The sequence below is a fragment of the Arachis stenosperma genome, chromosome 6, assembly GCF_014773155.1.
Source record: "Arachis stenosperma cultivar V10309 chromosome 6, arast.V10309.gnm1.PFL2, whole genome shotgun sequence".
NCBI classification, from domain to species: domain Eukaryota; kingdom Viridiplantae; phylum Streptophyta; class Magnoliopsida; order Fabales; family Fabaceae; genus Arachis; species Arachis stenosperma.
In genome coordinates this window covers 122,125,145-122,145,102 of record NC_080382.1, presented here as the reverse complement: position 1 = coordinate 122,145,102, position 19,958 = coordinate 122,125,145, and the positions used below count along the sequence as shown (strand labels likewise).

General features: G+C 34.0%; 1 protein-coding gene across 1 annotated transcript; it reads right to left on the bottom strand.

The window, feature by feature from the left end:
- Nucleotides 1-8,616: 8,616 nt before the first annotated feature.
- LOC130935376 (uncharacterized) lies at nt 8,617-19,748 on the bottom strand. The gene is made up of 13 exons (XM_057865089.1): nt 19,335-19,748; nt 18,745-18,894; nt 18,233-18,403; nt 17,743-17,886; nt 16,939-17,044; nt 16,668-16,816; nt 16,314-16,439; nt 14,936-15,079; nt 14,559-14,646; nt 13,440-13,813; nt 12,778-13,101; nt 10,539-10,769; nt 8,617-9,131 (listed from the first exon to the last, which is right to left on the bottom strand). Exons 1-13 carry the CDS (start codon nt 19,617-19,619, stop codon nt 8,997-8,999), a joined length of 2,427 nt encoding a protein of 808 aa, XP_057721072.1. The 5' UTR covers nt 19,620-19,748; the 3' UTR covers nt 8,617-8,996.
- Between the last annotated feature and the right edge of the window lie 210 nt (nt 19,749-19,958).

The window sequence follows — 19,958 nt, the reverse complement described above, 5'->3', positions numbered from 1 at the left end:
TCAATTACCACATTAGGCATATCCACTTCAACTTTCATGTCTCCTCCATCTAATAAAATAAGAAAAAAAACTCAATAAGAAATCAATATTAATGACATATATCTTTATGGAATGAAACAAAGTTTGCTATGTCACTCACCATTATGATACGAAAGCATAGTATTATCGGTGTATATTAAACTTTCAATGCCTTCAACATCTCCATTAGTAAATTCAGGATCATCCTCGTCTGCTATTACCTAAAAATCTACCGTGTTAATGATTTGAATAATAATTTCTCTTTTTTGATGTAACTTAGATTGAAGGCGTAGGTTATAGGTCACATAAACAATGTCACTTAGTCTTTGATGTTCTAACCAGTTCCTCCTCTTTGAATGAATTTGTTCAAAAAGGCTCCAGTTCTTCTCACATCCAAATGAAGAAGAGGTTTGATAAAGAAGACGGACTACTATTTTTTGTAAATTAGAAACACACCCACCATATAGCCTCCATCAATCACCTACATAGATATAAAAATCAAATATGTGTTTGTGTTTATCACTCAACATATTAAACTTTTAAACTAAACTGAACTTGGATATAAATTAACTTACCAGGTTCAAGTCTTGATGCTGCTCTCTTAGCACTTTCTCTCCCAAAACTTTCTTTACAATCTCGATATAGTTGTATCTCTTGCATTGCGACAACTGAGTCATCATAAAGTGTTTTAACATCAATCAAATCAAGTAACAATATCAAGATATTTGCCTTCTCAACAAAATACTCACTATAGAAAAAGGCTAGATTTAAAAAGTACGTCGCCACATGGAGATCGCACTTCAAATGCTTATCCCACCGCATTTTCAAGATACTTGTGTATGGCGTATAAGCAGCTTTTCAATTTCTAAACATTGTCTTGATAGCATTTTTTGCTCTTTGCATGCCTTCATACACGTATCCCAAAGAAGGTTTCTCATCAGCATCAACAATCTTCAATAACTTAATAAGAGGACCAACAATTTTCACAGTAGTAACACAATCTTGCCAAAATTTACTATCCAAGACAATTGAATTAACAATCTTTCTATTAGCACTTTTGGTTAATTTATGAGAAGTGAAATATTTGTCCACCATCAATGCTTGTAAATCTTTCTTTTGATCACATATACTTTTCAAAGTAATGAAAACAGTGGCAAAACGTGTGACTCCTGGTCGAACAATTTCTTTCTAATTAACTTTTTCTTTTTCTAAGCCAAGACAAGAAAATTATATGGTTGTAAACAAACACAGTCACTTTTGAAGCACGGGAAGCAAGGTCAGTTATGTGAGGAATACTTGCAATATCTTTCAAAATAAGATTGATACAATGGACAGCACAAGGAGGCAAAAAATTGTTTGGATATTTTTTCATGAATGAGTTTTCCAGCAAATACATAATTAGCAGCAATATCAGTGACCACATGCACAATGTTACTAGGCCCAACCCACTCAATAACATCAACAAACAAATTAAACAAGGCATCGGTAGTTTTTATCGCATCAACAGACTTAACAAATGACATACTAGCAGGACAATAAACTAGAAAGTTAATTAAAGTTCGTTGCCTTGGATCAGTCCACCCATCTGCCATCAGCGTACAACTGGTACTTTTCCATGAGCTTCTATACTTTTCAACAAGCAACTGACACTCTCTCTTAAGATAGACTAGCAAATAAACTCTCATTTCATCATATGACAGTCTCTTGAAACCAGATCCAATTGCAGCAATACCATCCAATGCAGGTTGAAAGTAAGGTGTTTGAATTGCATTGAAAGGAATGTGTGCATCAACAATCCATTTGGCAAGTCCCAACTTATTCTTGTGCACAATTTTTTTACTAGCCAAAACACTTTTTAAAGTCGGTTGAGATCCTGGAGTAGTCCTTTCTTTAAAGTAACTTCCAATTTGTGTAGCTATTATAGCTCTTCTCTTTCTGTTGTCTCCCGTTGGTGTAGGAACAACAGCTTGTACAGGGTTAGGCGATTCAGACTCTTGTGCTTGTGTTTTCCCACCATAAGATTCCTCCTCAAATTTTCTTTGAGATAAAGAGATATCTTTCTTTGATCTTGCCAACTCCAAGCCCAAGAAAAATTTAAGGTCATCCAAGATCTTTAAGTTGAAGATAGCTTGAAGACTATCCTTCACTGCATTCACCGATGCTTGTGTTGGCCCAGCTATGATGATATCATCAACATATACGATCAAGAATGTAGTTGAATCATCACTTTCAATAGAAAAAAGAGAGTATTCTTGTTTACATTGCTTGAAGTTATGATCAGTCAAGGTTGTACAAAATTTTGAAAGCCATTGCCTTGAAGCCTGTCTTAAACCATAAAGGGATCTACTTAGCTTGCAAACCAAACCTTGATTTCACTGTGGATGGCTGAGAGGCAAGTCCATATATAGTTCCTCAATCAATCGCCATTGACGAAGGCATTGTTAATGTCCAACTAAAGTAGGATCCAATTCTTTACAGTAGCAACAGTAAGTAGGAGTCTCACTATTGTTATTTTTGCCATAGGATTGAAAATATCTCTGAAATCTAACCCAACTTGTTGGGTGTATCCTTTTGTAACCAACCATGCCTTGTATCTCTCAAGAGACCTATCAGCTTTAATTTTAGCCTTATAAACCCATCTACAACCAATTGCACATTCACCTTTGGGTAGACGTAGCATTTCCCATGTATTGTTGGCCTCAAGTGCATCTAATTCATCTTGCATGGCTTGCCTCCATTTAGGGAAGTGCAATGCTTGATGATAAAATTGTGGTTTAAATATGGCATTAGCTTAGGTAAGAAAGTGGTGATAATTTGAACTAAGCCTATAGTTAGTGATGAAATTGGAAAGAGGGTAAGGTGTGTTGGTAAGGCATAAATAGTCAGCGAGGTATGCTAGAGGGTAATAGTTTCTAGAGGATTTTGGGCCACTGGTGCTATAAAAGTTTAGGTAGGCGCTGGAATTGTAAAGGAATCTTTAAGCGTAGGGTCTTATGCTAAAGGGAGTATGGTTTTGTGCTGGAGCAGGTAGAACAAAATCTGCAAACAAATCAATGTGGGGCTGGAGGTGTGGAAAATTACTGAAGGGCATGACATGTTCATGGAAAATAATATCTCTATAGACTAAAAATTGTTTGGTATTGAGGTTGTATAATTTGTAACCCCTTGTATCCAAGGGGATATCCAAGGAAGATTGATGGGACTGCCCGGTAGCAAAACTTGGTTCTGGAACTTGAATTAGTCGCTGCATAGGCTAAACAGCCAAAGTTTCTCAAACTATGATAGTTGGAAGCTTTGTTGAATAGTAGTTCGAAAGGAGACTTCAGGTTTAGTAAAGGATTTGGGGTTCTATTGATAAGCAAAGCAGCAGTGGTGATGCACTCTCCCCAAAAAGAGATGGGTAGGTAGTTTAGCTTGAAAATAGAGAGCTCGAGCCATATTAAGAAGGTGTTAGTATTTTCATTTCTACCACGGCATTTTGTTATAGTCTATATGGACATGAGAATTAGTGGAGAACTCCCTTTTGTTGCAAGAAATCTACGAGTGCAAGTTCTTTTGCATTGTCCAACCTGAAACAATTAATCTTGATGTTAAACTAAGTTTTTATTAAGGAATAAAAATTCTTTAAACAAGTTGTAGCCTCTGATTTATTAGTTAGTAGATAAATCTAATAAAATCTTGTGGCATCATCAACAACGGTCAAGAAAAATCTTTTTCTATTATAAGTTAGAACTTGATAAAGTCCTCATACATCATAATGAACAAGGTCAAAGAAATTTGAAGACAAATTATTGTAGGAATCAAAAGGAAGTTTCCGAAACTTTGTAAGTGGGCATATCTCACAACCACTGCAATCAGCTTTATTTTTAAATGGAGAGTATTATCTAAATGATGCAGAATTTTAGATGAAACATGACTTAAGAGAGTGTTCCACAATTGTGAACTGCACAAATTTATTGATAAAATATCAGAATTAGAACATGAAAGATTTGGTGATTTTACCAACTTTGAGCAATATGTTGGGGATGATACTTTTAGGATGTATAGTCCTTGATGCAAATTGTAACACCCTCCCTGTCAGATTGTCATGCTTTTGGCTGTGCCATTCTAATAGTGAGAATATTATGACAATCTCCATATATTTAATAATAAGATATGAGCCTTTAATGCGAAATCGTATCGCTATATCTTTGAGAAATCGAAAGTTCTTTTTATTTGAAAACAAATGTGCATATACATATATATAAAATTTCTTATACACGTAACTTATACATATTATATACATACTAATCATACAACTCATATCTCTCTTACACAGTTATAATGACAAGGGCGAGGGAAAAACTATGACTTATACACAATTAAAAAAAATAGTACAACTAAAGACTTAGCAAAAATTTCCCCAGCTTCCTCGTCCGTCCTAAAAAGAGAAGTCCGTAGGGGGTGAGAACATTGTCCTCGCTGGTTCTCAGTAGAGGATTTTTAAGAATTGTTATAAGAAAATATTTTAAATAAAACTATTTTCGGTCGCAGTGAATGTTAATTCATTATCCAAATCAAAAACTTATACTTTTCTTATAAAATTTCACACAAAATAACATTCTATACATTTCACCGCTATTATCAATCTACTACCAATACTTCACAATAGAAATCAATCACAAGCACAAACAAATATAAAGCAAATACATTTAAAGAACAGTTACAGCAAGTATCGCAGTTACCAGTTAAATAGAATTCATTAGATAGGCAAATCAAAACACTTAAACACACCCAAAAAAGCAAACAATATATAACATGATGCATGTCTGTCCTACTGGCCATGAGCTCACGTGTCGGTTATACTGTTAGAATTTAACACATCCGGTAGCTAACTCGAATTCCATCTTTCGCCTGCGCATTTCCAAGAGGCATAAGATCGGGGGATTAGTACCCTACCACCTTCTCCTGGAGGCAAATACTAGGGGGAATAAATCGGAGAATTAATGCCCTACCACCTTCCCCTAGTGAGGTCGTGCCATATTGGTCGAGGAATTAGTGCCCTACCACCTTTTTCACATCCTACAAAACACAAACCACAAAGAATGTGGGGGAATGAATCAAGGGATTAGCGTCCTACCGTCTTCTCCACATCCCACAAAATACAATTCACAAAGAATACAGGAGAATGAATCGAGGGATTAGCGTCCTACCTTAAATAGTTGAAACCCGATTTTCTCCCCGCCCGCAGCAGTGATAGCCGCAACCACAGCTCTGTCCTACTTTTGCAGCAACAACGACAACTTTAATCAAAACATACACTGACCGAAATGTGATCCTATGTTACCAAAATCTAAGAATCTCTAACCAAACATAATAGAATACTAATTTTCAAGGGTTCCGAAACAAAATACAATTACTGTAATAAAAAGGAACCAACAACAGAGCGGGGGTAGCTCCGATGAACTCTATCAACGACAACTTTGACCACCGCAACCCAGACAGCGGCGACGGCGGCCTCTGACAACTCCTCCCTCTCCTTGCATGTGTTCTATACGGCCACGGCGAAATAACGGCGGCAGCAACGAAGCTCTAGCGGCTTTCCCTCCTCCACGTGACCTTCTCTCCTCAACGACGGTGACGCATCCTCGTAGCTCCATGGATGGCGTCGAAACTTAGCTCAACGGCAGCAGCAACGGCTCCCTTCCGTTCTCTAAACTCACGTTTTCGGCATTGTTAGCAACGGCTCCTCTTCTCCCTCTAGGTCCGACCTGACGGCAACACAAGGATGGCAGCGACGTGTGGTTCGACGGCAAGCTCTAGGGTATGGCGCGGTGCGGTGGCGGTGCAAGTTTCTCACTGGCGCTACTTCTTCTCCAGTTCTCTCGCTCTCTCTCAGGCTTTCCTCTGGTGTAGGTGTGTTGGCGTGTGCTGTGTTGTGTTGTGTGTGTTTGTGAGTTGTGTGCGTGTGTATTTGGAAAGGGGATGGTGGTGGGATTAGGGTTGTGTTTTGGAGATTTAGGATTTTGATTTGAGAATTAAGATTTAGGTAGGGTATTAATTAAAAATCAAATTTAATCTAATATAATTAACTTTAAAAATATTATTTATTTTTTAACTTACAAATTATTTTTTTGATTAAGTATTCTAATTTAAAATTAGAGATAAATAAATAAATTTTCTTTTACTTCATAAAATTAATCAAAACTTTTAATTATTCAATTTAATTGTATAAAACTTTTATTATTGTTAATTATTAAAATTTTAAATCCCTAATATGAAAATACTTAATTATTTAAAAAATTTTATAAATCCTAATAAATTTTACACTCAAAGTATTATAAAAATTTAATTTAATTATTTTTAGAAAAAAATTCTCTTTAAATAAATCATCAACAAATATAATAAATTATAAATAACTTAATATTTAATTTTTAAAAATACGGAATCTTACACAAATCACTCTTTCCAATCCTCTTCAATGTGGAGTTGTCCTGAACAGTGAAGTATCTTGAGCCAATAGTTACAGTATCTTGAGCCAATAGTTACAGTGAGTGTAGTGTTGGATAAGAAAGCTGAAACTGATAGTAAATTTACACAAAAAGCTGGTACATACATATAGAACAATTTAAAGAGAAAACGACAAATCACATGCAATGTGAATGGCTGCTCAACTGTCTAGAATCCAAGCATCTTTGGATAAATTTGACCTTGATATTGAGGTGTTGAGAACAATACCTGATGGGGTGCTGATCTCTATAAAGGCATTTAATGAAATCTCTTGAATATTCGGATTATTCAACAAACTAAGAAGTTGTTGGTTCTATGTAGGAGAAAGTTGTATGGCTGAATTGATATCTTGATCTTGACTCTGAGGTGTTGAAACATGATGTATAAAAGGTTTCACTCCTCTTCCTTTGCCATAGTTTGGTGGAAATCCAAATGTCCATAGAGTCCACAATGAAAGCACAAAGGCTTATCTTTTCGCATTAAACCTCTGCCTCTGCCTTGAGTCTGAAGAGATTGTGTGTTTCTGGCAAAGAAAGCTACCTGGTTTTGAGAGGAGGAAGCTCCAATAGCTCGATACTTTTCTTCTTGAGATGTTAATTGCGTAGAGGATCTATGAGAAGGATCTGGCCACGAATTTGAGAGTAGGATTCATCTAAAACCCATCAAGAAACAGTGCACATACTCAACTTGGAGGAACTCTTGGAATGCACGAGCATCTTCACAGTTACACTGTACAAGTCGATATGAGTTCAGTTCTTCCCAAAGAACTTTAATCTTGATAAAGTACCGAGAAATTGATAGAGCTCCTTGGTGAAGATTCATTAATTCGCACTTCAACTCGAACACACGCAGGTCATTACCATGTTGAATTCGTTCTTTGAGGAAGTCATTACCATGTTGAAATCATTCTTTGAGGTCATTCCACAGTTCTTGAGTAGAATCTGTGTAAGCTAGAGATGTTGCAATCTCTTTGGAAACCGAATTAAGAATCCACGTACTTACCACATCGCTGACACATTGGTAATTCTCAAATTTTTCTGGCTCAATGTCCGAATCTGGTTTGGAATCGAACCGGTGATGAATCCAAGTTTTCACTTGGCATTGAGAGCCTTTTGCATTACATAACTCCATGAATGATAATTGTTTTCAGCAAGTTGCTGAGTGACGAGTAACAAATTAGGTTAATTAGATGAAAAAAGGAAAAACGGATCTGGAATCGTGGAAAAGAAAGATGAAGTAACTAAATTCGCTATGAATCTTTGAAGAATGAAAGCAATTCTAGACAGCTTCTCAGAACTCGTGATCAGAACTACATGCTTCTAACAAGAACAAAGATGAAGAAGCAAACGCGTGCTTATCAAGTAAAGAGACAGAATTATCACAGCAAGAAGAATGATGGAACACCAGGATGAAAATCAAAAAATAATTGTGAAGGAGATGAAAATGAGAAAAATCGTGAAATGTTAAATCTACAATGAAATGAACTCGATTTGATTCCTCCTTTAAAAATTAACTCAATAATCTAAATAATTTAATATTAGATGATTCCATCCCAGCTTTAAATATAAGTTCACTAGGAATTTTACCATAATTGGGATCATTCATGTATTAATATACACCAAAATCAATTACTAATATAAAATATACAATAAAATATAAAATATATATTTAAAATAAATTTAATTACAAATATACTTATACACAAATATATGACAACTAATTTTGATATATACTTAGTATTTTTGAATTTGGATATTATTTAGCAGCTCCAAAATTATTAATGCATTTAAATAAAAGAAAAATATAAAGTATTAATATATTATCTGCCAATTTATTGCTAATAATAATTAATTATTATATTTTAAACACAAATATAAGAAGAGACATCCAAAAAATACATATATAAAGATATTTTCATTAGACAAAGTTATAAAAAAGACATTTTTATTAGATACATTTACAAAGATACTTCCATTAAACAGTTATAAATAAGAGTCGACAGAAATACTATTGTAGCAGGATTGTTAAATAAATTCAACTACAATACGATATTAGATTTACAAGTCTAAAAGTGATTGAAAAGCTAATTTATCATCGACACCTGGCAGCTAGAGATGAAATACACTTTCCACTAATGATGGAGTACAATATGATACAGAATAGAAGATACAAACGAATAATTACAGATAGATAGTACCCTTTCAAATTTTGATTCTAGTTGTGGGTACCTCGATACACTTAGTAATAAATCTTGCAGCCTATCATTCTATGATTTCTATCATGAGAACTATGTGGGATGCTTCCCCTATCTATATATTAAAAATGATTCAGTATAGAAGATTTGGTGAGTGTCTTACAAATAGCTTTCAGCAACCAAGAGCAAGAGATATATGAAATATTGGGTTACTTATAGACACGTATAGTTGTTTGTACATTCTGTCATAATATACACAATTGTGGGGCCTTAAGGTGAGGTTGATAGAGTTCTCTTACAAAAAGGAATCACGTATCACTCGTGCTAATACCCGAGAAGATGATCTGCTAACAATTTCAGGAAGCACTTTAGCCGAGATGCCGGGCAACACAGGGAGCAGGTCTTGGATAATCTGAGGGACATTGAGTACCTGTTGCCATTCCCCAAAACAAAAAAGACAATGAATAATTAAATTGATTGTGTTAGACACCAAAAGTGAGAAAAAATTGTGTTTCATTTAACTTTTTGAGAATTGATTTTGAAGTAAAGTGATTTATATTTAACAAGAGTAAACTATCAAAATGGTAGCCGAAAGTTTACAACACTGACAAAAATAACCCCAAAAGATGCTAATGATAAGTTCCTGAAAGGTTTAAAAACACGACAAAAACCTAGAAATTCAATATATATTCTAAAAAACGACTTTAGAATCAGATTTTGATGTAATGTTTTGCAAATATTATTAGAAAAAATTTTCATCCTTAAAATTTGGTAATTTTGTGTTAAATGAATTTTTTTAAAAAAAGTTTATTGTGAATGACCTTTTCTTTTGAAAAATAAAAACAAAAATCTAAAGATCAAATTTTTTCGCTCCGAATTTTTTGTACACCTTCTACATATTTATTCAAATGTTGCCGCAAAAATTCGGATCAAATGGATAAATCGTTTGCCAAATACGAAAGTTTTTTTTATCACTTATAAAAAATATAATATTTATTGGTTATTTTTGTCGCATTTTCAAATCATTTAGGGGTTATTTTATCAATAACATCTTTCAGAAACCTTTTTGTCAGCGTCCGAATCTTTCAAGTACCGAATTGGTAACTAAATCTATTTGATCATTTTCTTTTTTAAATATATTGACACCCATAATCAATAACTAAATTGGAAAAGTGAAAACTTGCGTGTCATATAATTGATTTTGGACCCATAATCAATTATGAAGTCTTGGTTAGGGGTAAAACCAATCATCTAAAAAACTACATAATTGATTTAGATTTTGATTCATCATAATGGAATATGGGCGCATTCAATTGGTAATCCAAGCTCTAAACATGCTTTGGACCATTTTTAGTTGAGGGAAAAATCAATGCTATCTATAAACAAAAAATCAACCATCAATCAGCCATCCACCCACCCGTATAGGAATACATAAGAATACGAAATGACTATATATTCATATCTATAATCAAATTTAATAAATAATATAATTAAGTAGATTTATATTCATAATCAACATATGAATAAAAAGTCTAAAAGTATAATGGTTGCTGATTAGTGTTCAGAAAAAGTTTGATTATGCTATTGTGAAAGAAGTTTGAATATTCAGCTACAAAAAAGTTTATTTTTCCGGTGAGAAGTTTGATTATTTTGGTCAAAATCACTGTTAAAAAAATGTGAATGAGACCCTAAATATACACAAATACGTAATGACTTATTTGGTGGCTGATTTATAGTGTTGATAACATTTTTGAAAAACAATATACTTGTCTATTAAGAGAGAAAAAGAGAAAGGCTCACAACAAAGTTCTCGATAGTGAAATTCATTATTCATTACCTGACCAGACGTCCTTGATAGTGAGCTTCCAGCAGTCAAGAACTCCACCACTTTCTGGACATTATTCAGTATGACTTCATCCTCTTCGGTTATGGTGGGTATAAGTGCTGTCGTCTTAAAGGGTCCAATGGTAGGTACCATACTGAAAACCGGGGCCGCATTCTGAAATCCGAGTGGGGATATTATTCTTACGAGTTGTTCTCTTGTAAGTGCATCAATGCCTTTGACAATCTGCATTCACAGGCAATAACGTGGATCACCAAATGCACAGAAGTCAGAAAGTAGCACTGATTCAAACTACCCATAAATATGACAAATTTCACAAAATATAGCAAATAGTTCATCATGGCACTGACAAACAATATGCAATGAATCACCTAAAAAACAGTATGATATGAAAAATAAATGTAAATGAGATGAAAACACTATATAAGCCTTTTGGACAAGAAGAAGCCTCTTTTAGTTCAGGGTAAGAGGAATTGATGATCCAAGTTGGCTACTTGACTCCTATCAAGTATTTATTATGTATAAGGGATGTTATTCAACACTAGCCACTGCCGAGCAAAAATCAATCATCTGGATGCATTGCAGCCAATGAACCAGAATAAAGTTACAGAAAAGGGTCTAACAATGACAAATCAAATTGAGCAGGAGGAGAGGAACATCAATAAAACAAGATTTCAAGCATAATAAAAAATAAAGTCATAACTAATTATTTTTATTTCATTTTCAAGTTCAGCTATTTGCAGAGTTTCAGGTCAACTATTTAAACATTTATTGATTTCCTCTTATCTGAAGAATTTAATGTGAGAAATTATGAAATTGATGATAGGTTGGTTACATAAAGCTTAAGTATCATTTGCTTACTTTAGTACTACTTTGCTTTCTTCTTTCATATAATTTTCATATGTATATAAAATTTACTCAACAAATAGAACATGCAATATTAGAACTTAGACCTTTGATATGAACTAATATCTTCTATAATATAATTTCTTTCATATAATTGAAGAAATTAATGTGAGAAATTATAAAATTGATGATAGGTTAGTTGCATAAATGCCTTTTACTATGATATTCTAAATGTGATTATATAGATAGATTCTTTTCTCTATGTTGCAACAAACTAAGTTTAGCGTTGACATGGCAAATTCATAGAAAATGTAAAATCTTTGGTATCATTAGCTTCTTAAACACTACTTTGGTCTCTCCTTTTATATATTATAATAGATAGTTACGACTACACGAGATTACATCCAGGGATTAAGAGCCCTGCTAATGTTTCATTAAACATAAATTTGTCATCATCAATTAAAATGCTAATTAGATTTAACTAAGCAAGCATAAGCTTTGCACAATCAAATTATATATTTTGCAATATTTACAGATTCAATGCATTCAAGTGTTGACTTTTTGTCCTGTTTAATGTGAGATGAGAGAAAGGGGATTCAATACATAATCACAGGATATACACAGTTAACTACCGTATCGTAACGGATCCTATAAGGATATAATATCATAACTCATTTATTCACACATATTCTAACATGCCCCTTTTTCCAAGTAACTATCCATGTAATTGGTATTTTATTTTTCTTTTTTATTAAATTTTGGATAGAAACTGTATCTATTTAAACAACAGAGGTTCGTTCCCCTGATGAAAATTATAACGAGGCAACTGGGCACCAGATGGACCCTTGTCATTACTAATCTAAAACTTGTACCATACTGAAAGACCACAAGAGGCTTGGTAAGACATTGATATACGACAGGTTAGCTGACCTTTGCTAAAAGTTAACGAGCCTATTAATAATCTAGTTTCATTTGTTTTGAATTCATTTATCAAATGGCCTAAGGAATCATATGTTTGGAAATAATTATTTCTTCCCTAGAAGAAATATCTTTTAAGCATAGAGAAATAACATGAAACCTATCTGCAAAATCGTCTGATGATTTCTACCATTTAGCTCCCTTGATTTCCGCCAGTTATACAAAGATATGCAACAACTTAATACATCCAATACTATTAATTTCAAGTAATTTGTATATCACGCCCTTTCGCGTACTTGTTTAATAAACATGGTCGAGATAGGAACGGATATTTGGTACTTGCCTACTTGGCTCTAAAATGCAAAGAATAATTAAATCAATTTGCATCTTAAAAAGTCATTTGAAGTTATAAGAAGTTATAAGATAGAAGTTATAACAAAAACTTCTTAAATACTTATAGAGAGAGTACCTCATCCAGAAGAAATTCTCGGAAAAAGTTTCCCCTATCAGACAGCAAAAAGGCCAAAGCAGCCCTTGTTTGCAGTGGCTGCTGCGATTGAGGAATTGCAGACTGGAAACCGGGCAAGAGATACTGTGATTGACTAGTAAGCACCCCAAGTTCAGCCATTTCCCCATTCAGACTCTCTCCACCCCCACTTTTGGCAGCAGTAATAAAATTCTCAAAGGCTTGCATGACATCAATAAATCTTTCAGCATCAAAAACTCCAGATTTACCATATATAGTGTAACGTAAAGCATTCCTTAGCCGAGGGGATTCATCCGTAAGGAGCCTCTATCAATGAAACGATGGACATCAGTATAGATTAATCAGAAGAATCTGGTGTAGCAATAGGACAAGCTAGGTCACCAGTAACAGAAAATCCTATTGGTTTAGCATTCAAAGCTATGAATTAAACTGTCAAATTCCAATTTTGTTTCAGTAAATAACTTCCATGCATGATGGTTGTAAGTTGTAACGAAATAAAATTCGATGAATTCCATAATATTAACATAATCATTCCTTCAATGTGCTCCACTCGAAATTTGTGAGTGCTCTAGAACTAGGACACATGCAAATGGAAAAGATATCCACCCTTTATTTCAAAACAGTCACTAAGCAGAAGATTATACCTGAGCAATATAAGGATAGGCCTCATCAACAATGGCAAAATCCGAATTTCCTACTAAGGCAATCCCCTCTAGCACCCCAATAGCCCTAATTATCAGGGCAAAGTATGGGGGTATCCTAAATGGATAATCAAAGGTAATCTGAGCCAAATCTGATGCAAGCTCTTGAAAATTGATGTTCTTTGCTCCTCCACCTTCTAAGGCCTGATCGAAGACCTTGGCTAAAACTGGCAAGATTGGCTCCAAATTGACGCCATCAGGAATGAAACCGAGTTTAACAAAGTCTTTAACTATAGCTGGGTAATCCCGATGGATGAGATGAGAAATTGCTTCAATCATTCCATACTTTTGATCATCAGTCAATTTTGTAACAAGCCCTAGGTACAAGAAAATAATTTGATCATTTACCACAATGATTCACATATTGAAACATCTACTTGCATATATAAAGAGTAGCATGAAGGATTAAGGCAATATAATGAACCATGGAACAAGAGATACACGTTTAAAAATTATTCCAATTACATCATAGCTATAATATTCAGGTGAGAAACCAAAAAAAGCTATGATTAAGAAAAGAAAGCTTCATTACCACATTAGTGGCTCCACTTACCTCCCCACCCAAACATACCCTTAACAAGAACATCGACCATCCCCCTTTCTCCAAAAAAAAAAAATATTAATATGTATGATACGGAAAAATACTATTCTCACTATTCCATCTTTAAATTCTCAAAATGATCTTGAATTAGTTACGTAAATCAAATTATAACATAGTGTCCTATAACATGGAGGTCTGAGGAAAATTGGTTCTGCAACAGTAATATGAGAAATAGAACTCCATAATGAGCTTATCAAAGAGAATTAAGCATAAATATGTTTAGTTTACAAATAATTCATGACAAGACACAATGGCATTGTTTGATCCATATAGTCAATATCTCCTAGTGTGGAACAAGGCCTTGTTGTTGCGGTGGTGGTTCTTAAAGCCAAATTAGTTCACATTTTCAACATATATTTCATAAAGTAAAAGCCACACCTATGTCTATAATATTGGCATCTTATGAGAAAAATAATCTACAACTATACAATATTCAGATACCCAAAAAAAAATATTCTTACCAAAGTCAAGTATAGCGAGCTTTCCATCTGGAGTGCGGATCAAATTTCCCGGGTGTGGATCAGCATGAAAAAATCCAGTATCAAGCAGCTGAAACAAAATAAAAATGAAGATATAAATATGCAGTAATTACTTACATCAATGATTCCTAGAAGAACTCTTCTAATACTATACCGCATACATTTTCATCATCATTTTATTATACAATCACATGTTCATTAATGCATAATTTTTACATTAAATATTTTATTTTCAGTGAAGGGTTCAGAGATAAAACAATATGATTGGAATTGACATCAAAAGCAATAAAATAAAACATTCTATAATTCTTTTTAAACCAAAAAGATAAAAAAAATAAAAATAAAAAAAGTGAAACTACCTGCTTTAGATAACAGATGACTCCAACATTAACTAGCTCTCCAACGTCGCTTTCCGTGCTTTGTGACAACTTCTCTCCGTCAATCCACTCTGTAGTAAGAACCCTCCTTGATGTATATTTATTATAGGTTCTTGGTATCACAACCTGAAACTAGAACTATCAGAAGAGGTAGCCGAGATCTAGTGACCATTCATGTAAAAAATATTCGGATAGAACTCCCACATATGATAAAACTTTTGACAAGCCTGTTATGAAGATAGGCACATTTATTGTGTTTCTTCAAATTTATGAAACATTATACGTAAATAAATATTGACGAAAACATTCTACATATAAACAATGTACCAAAATATCTTAGTTACAAAAAATCTTGGCTTAATGAACTAAAAATCTAACCTTACATTCTCAGTTTGATCACCCATTTGTTAGGCATATATGTATCCACTGTCTAGGGCTTTGGTGATTAGGGTAGTGTTTTGGATTACATCCTCAAATAAAATCACATTATGAATTTATTATGATATATGATAAAACCCAGCCTTACTTTCTATCGTTAACTTTTATGCCAACACATAAAAGACAACTTCAATTCAGATGGCAGACTACACACAGAGAAAACAATAACAGACTAAAACTCCAAAAGAATCATCTACCCATTACAGCATTCCACCATGTATGCATGTATAGCTATATCCACATTTCATATCCATAAACAGTTCAAACATCTCTAGGAAAACATAGGAAATAATTAAATATTCTCCCCATCAAGCATACACATGGATGCTTTTCTTATAGCTATTTTATCATTTTTAGTTAATTGCACAGTGTCACTTGGAAATTAAAGCAAAACTCTGTAGTACATGCATTCATATTTTACTAGAATGGAAAGTTAAGATTTTAAATAACCTCCTTGTACTCTTTGGTCTCATTCAGGGAGACAACTTTAAGTTTCTTCCCTAGTGTAAGAAACTTACTAGAAACTTAGATGGCAAGAAGGGTTTCTTTTATTCAGTCTTCAAGTCATATTAATCTAATGCATTGTCTTCTATCTAAATATATTTATTCCCCTTCCTTTTGTTGTTTCAGTGGGTGTTACTTGGTCCTTGGGTACCTATAGAACTTCATTTGGTCTGCAGTGTGTTACATTCCGTGAGACAATCTTGTCTCATGAGCTAGAATAATTGTTGTATTAAAAAAGACTGGTTACCTCTCATTCAACCATCTGATTTACCCATATATCATACTTGAATCATAACCAAACTTAGATTGTGGAAATACCAACCATGTTTTATATGCAATTCATTTTTCTTTAATATATAAAACACAAGGGGAAAATATAGAGAGTGGGCGAAAATTAACTTCAAGTAATCATCCTTACCTGTGGTAGGTCTTTCCTCATCATTTCAGCAAAACGATTTCCATTTTCACCTTCATTCACATAGTCTAGCTCTTCAAAGAATCGAGCAGCCCACTCATCAACCAACCCAACAACGTCTATTGAGACCTATAATGTACAAAATAATAAAATAAAGGCTTAAATAAAATTTTTGTTCTCTATAAAATACCCGTGTTTTGGTTTTGGACCTTATAAAAAAGTTTATTTTGGGTATGGAGGACACTTGTAATAAGCAATTAGCTTGCATTACCAACATCACTATTTAAATGTTCAAATTAATTCAATTTCAATTGACAAATACAACTTCAAGTCTCTCCTCACAGTAATTAAACTTACCTGTGGAAACTTTCGAAGAGCCAAACCTAGCTTCCTAATAATGAATAAATCAATTGTGACTGTCTCAAGAACAAAAGGTCTTTGTACTTTAACAGCCACCAAGTCCCCGTTTTCCTTTAGGCGGCCCTTATATACCTGTCCAAGAGAAGCTGCAAAGATTTAACAAAAGAATTAATACCTCCTGATAAATGAACTTAAAAAACTAGCAAAGAGAGACTATACTTTTTCTACAATGAAATTACTATAGCTAATTGGTTGTCTGGAGAGCTACCAGCAGCAATGGGAGATGTTGATAGTTCAGAATAGATGTTTTGCCATGGTTGACCAAGCTCCTCCTCAATTAGAGCCATAGCTATATCATCTGGAAATGAAGGAACCTTGACATTTACAGAATTCCCCCACAACCCCATCAAAAAAGAAAACAAACCTTAGCAAAAGGAATAATTCAGTATTAGAAATCATAATGTCATTGTGTAACTGCTAATAATTTTCACTATTTACAATTTCAAAATTAATTCTTGTATGTTGGGTCATGATTCTAATTTAGACAAAGAAAACAGCCCAGTAAACTGCTTATGAAAATAGAACATAAATATTAGATGCAACCAGCGCAACTGTTTCATTTTTCTAAAATAAATAGGAAATATAATTTTGATTCCTATTTGTGATAATGTGAAACTTCTTTATTGTTAAATATAAGGAGCAACTAAGAAAAAATGAGTGTCACTTACAGGGACAGACCAAATTTATTTATATATTTATTTTGAACCCAACAATAATTTTAATTTGGTCCCAACACTTTACAGTAGCTTCATGCCAAGCTGAAAACTTCAAAGCAGCACCACACAACAAGAATTACTAATAAACAATTGCGTGTACATGGACCACATTAAGTTTTGCTTTTATATTGAACAAAATTGAAAAATGAACACTATGTATATGGAGAAAAAACATATATTAATCAATAAATCACACTTGTCTGCATATCAAATTATGAACTTTTCTCAGACTCACATAGAGATGGATTATGCAGAATGGTGAAATAAAGCAAAGGGAGCGAGAGCAATAAGCTTACTTTATCACAAAGTTTCTGCAGTTCTGTCATTGCTACAGGTGATAGTATATCAGGTCTAATGCTCAACGCTTGCCCAAGTTTTATGTACGCTGGACCCAAAGATGTAACAATTTCACGCAATTCAATTGCTCTAGCAACTTCGTTCTGGTTATAGAAAATTGGAAAGAGCAAAAATGAATAATCACAAATTCACAATGTAAACTCAAAAGTTGCATTGTAAAAAGTAGATAGGAATATATGGAAAGCGACACGTATACCCACACAGAGATACATGTTCAAGCCCTAGGTTCTACAGTACCAACTAGTAAACTACTTTTGTATGAAGTTAAAATAATTATAAAATAACTCATTCAGTCATTTCATAAAAGCGAACACTTCTTAGTTTTTATTATTTAAAAAACTAAACATAAAAGAAAATAAGAGAGAGTGGAATAAAACACTCTGGAATAAAGAGTAAGCTATGAAGCCTTTCTGGATATTAAGGAATTACCTCCTTAACCTTCTTCTGAATCACATCCGAAGCAATGCGCGAAAGGAAACCTCCAGCAACAGAAAGTAACTGCACAATGCGCGTAGCAACAGCACGTGGACGTTTTCCCCAATATGCAGAAATACTTGGGGGATCATACACTAAAGGCAAAAACTCACTACTTTCATCCACCTACACCAATACAGAATACAAAGTTCCAATTACAATCGAATCTGATACTCGTTTATAAAAAACAAAAGGCACACACTTTATCCAAAAAGGAAAAACGGAAAAATTAAACACTAAAATGAAAATGAGCATAAAGGAATGACAGCCAACATAGAGATAAACTCCAAATATATCATAAAACAATTTTTAAAGCAAATACATATCAGTTTGATGCTAATGTATTAATGTTAATGCACCATAAGTCCATAACTGCTGTCAATTAGTAATCACAAACAAGTTCACTAAATTTTAAATAATAATAATAATAAAATAAAATACTATAAGATTCAGATAATTTTGAACACCTCAACAAGACGTAGCTCAACATCATCCGCAGCAAACAACGAGTCCTTCAGGTTCTGTCCACGAAGGCCTCTCATCAGAGTCGCTAACTGTTCGTCTTCTTCCATTTGTGCTCTCATTCGCTTTATCTCCTTTGAAACATCTCCAATTCTCTGCCATCCAACAAAACCCACACACTCAAAGTCGTTAACTCACGCGTTCCATCAACTCAACAAACAATCGAAATAAAAGACATGCAAAAAGAAAGATAACTGAATCATGCTTTCATGTTTTTATTTCCTGCATTACTTCTCTTGGTTCATGATTTCATGGTTTTGTGAACTAAATAACAAAAACGAAAAAATTATTTCATTTTTAGTATTTTTCTACTTTCAGTATTTTGTTAAGGAAGAGATAAAACAGAAAACAGAATTTTAGTTTATTATTTTCACTATTTTCAACTTTTTCCCCCTAAAAAAAATCCTGATTTCAATCCAAAGTTCTTTATCTCACTATTTCTTTGACAAAATCTTCAAAAAAAAAAAAAGAAAACAGAAACGGAAACATTAATAAAAACAAAAACGAAAATCAGGATCAGGATCAAAAGTGTCACCTTTGATCCGCCGTTGACGGTGCTGCCAGTCGGAGTAAACCTAGATGAGGAACCATTGACTGCACTGCTCAGTGGAGGAGACCTGGACGACGAATCGTTGATGGTGGTTGATTGAGCGGTTATAGCCTGTTTAGCCTCCGCGGAGACGACGAAAACACGGTTGGAGTTGAGGCGAAGCGGACGGAGCTTACTGCTCCATGATGGCGAATGGTGGTGGTGTGAGAGTGAGCGACGGCGAGGGAAGGAATCGATTCGGCAGGAGACGAGCGTCGATGCGGCGTCCATGGCGGTCCGTCTCCCCTTGTGGAGAGAGAGAGAGAGAGAGAGAGAGAGAGAGAGAGAAAATGTAGAGAATTTGGAGCAATGCGAGCCAAACTGGTGGCAGTGGTGGTGTTTGGCAAAGTTTGAAGTGATGTGTTGTAATTGTACCTTCTTAGTTAGTGACTTGGTGTACGAAGTACGAACCACTAACACTTTGTGTGGATGTTGGAAAGAAGAGGGAGAAGAAAGAAAAAGTTGAATTACTTGTGTGAATAAAAAAGATGATAAGAAAATAATAAAAGAATTTTTTTTTTTTGAATAGAAAGAAAAGTAAAAAAAATTATAATAGTATAAAATTATATT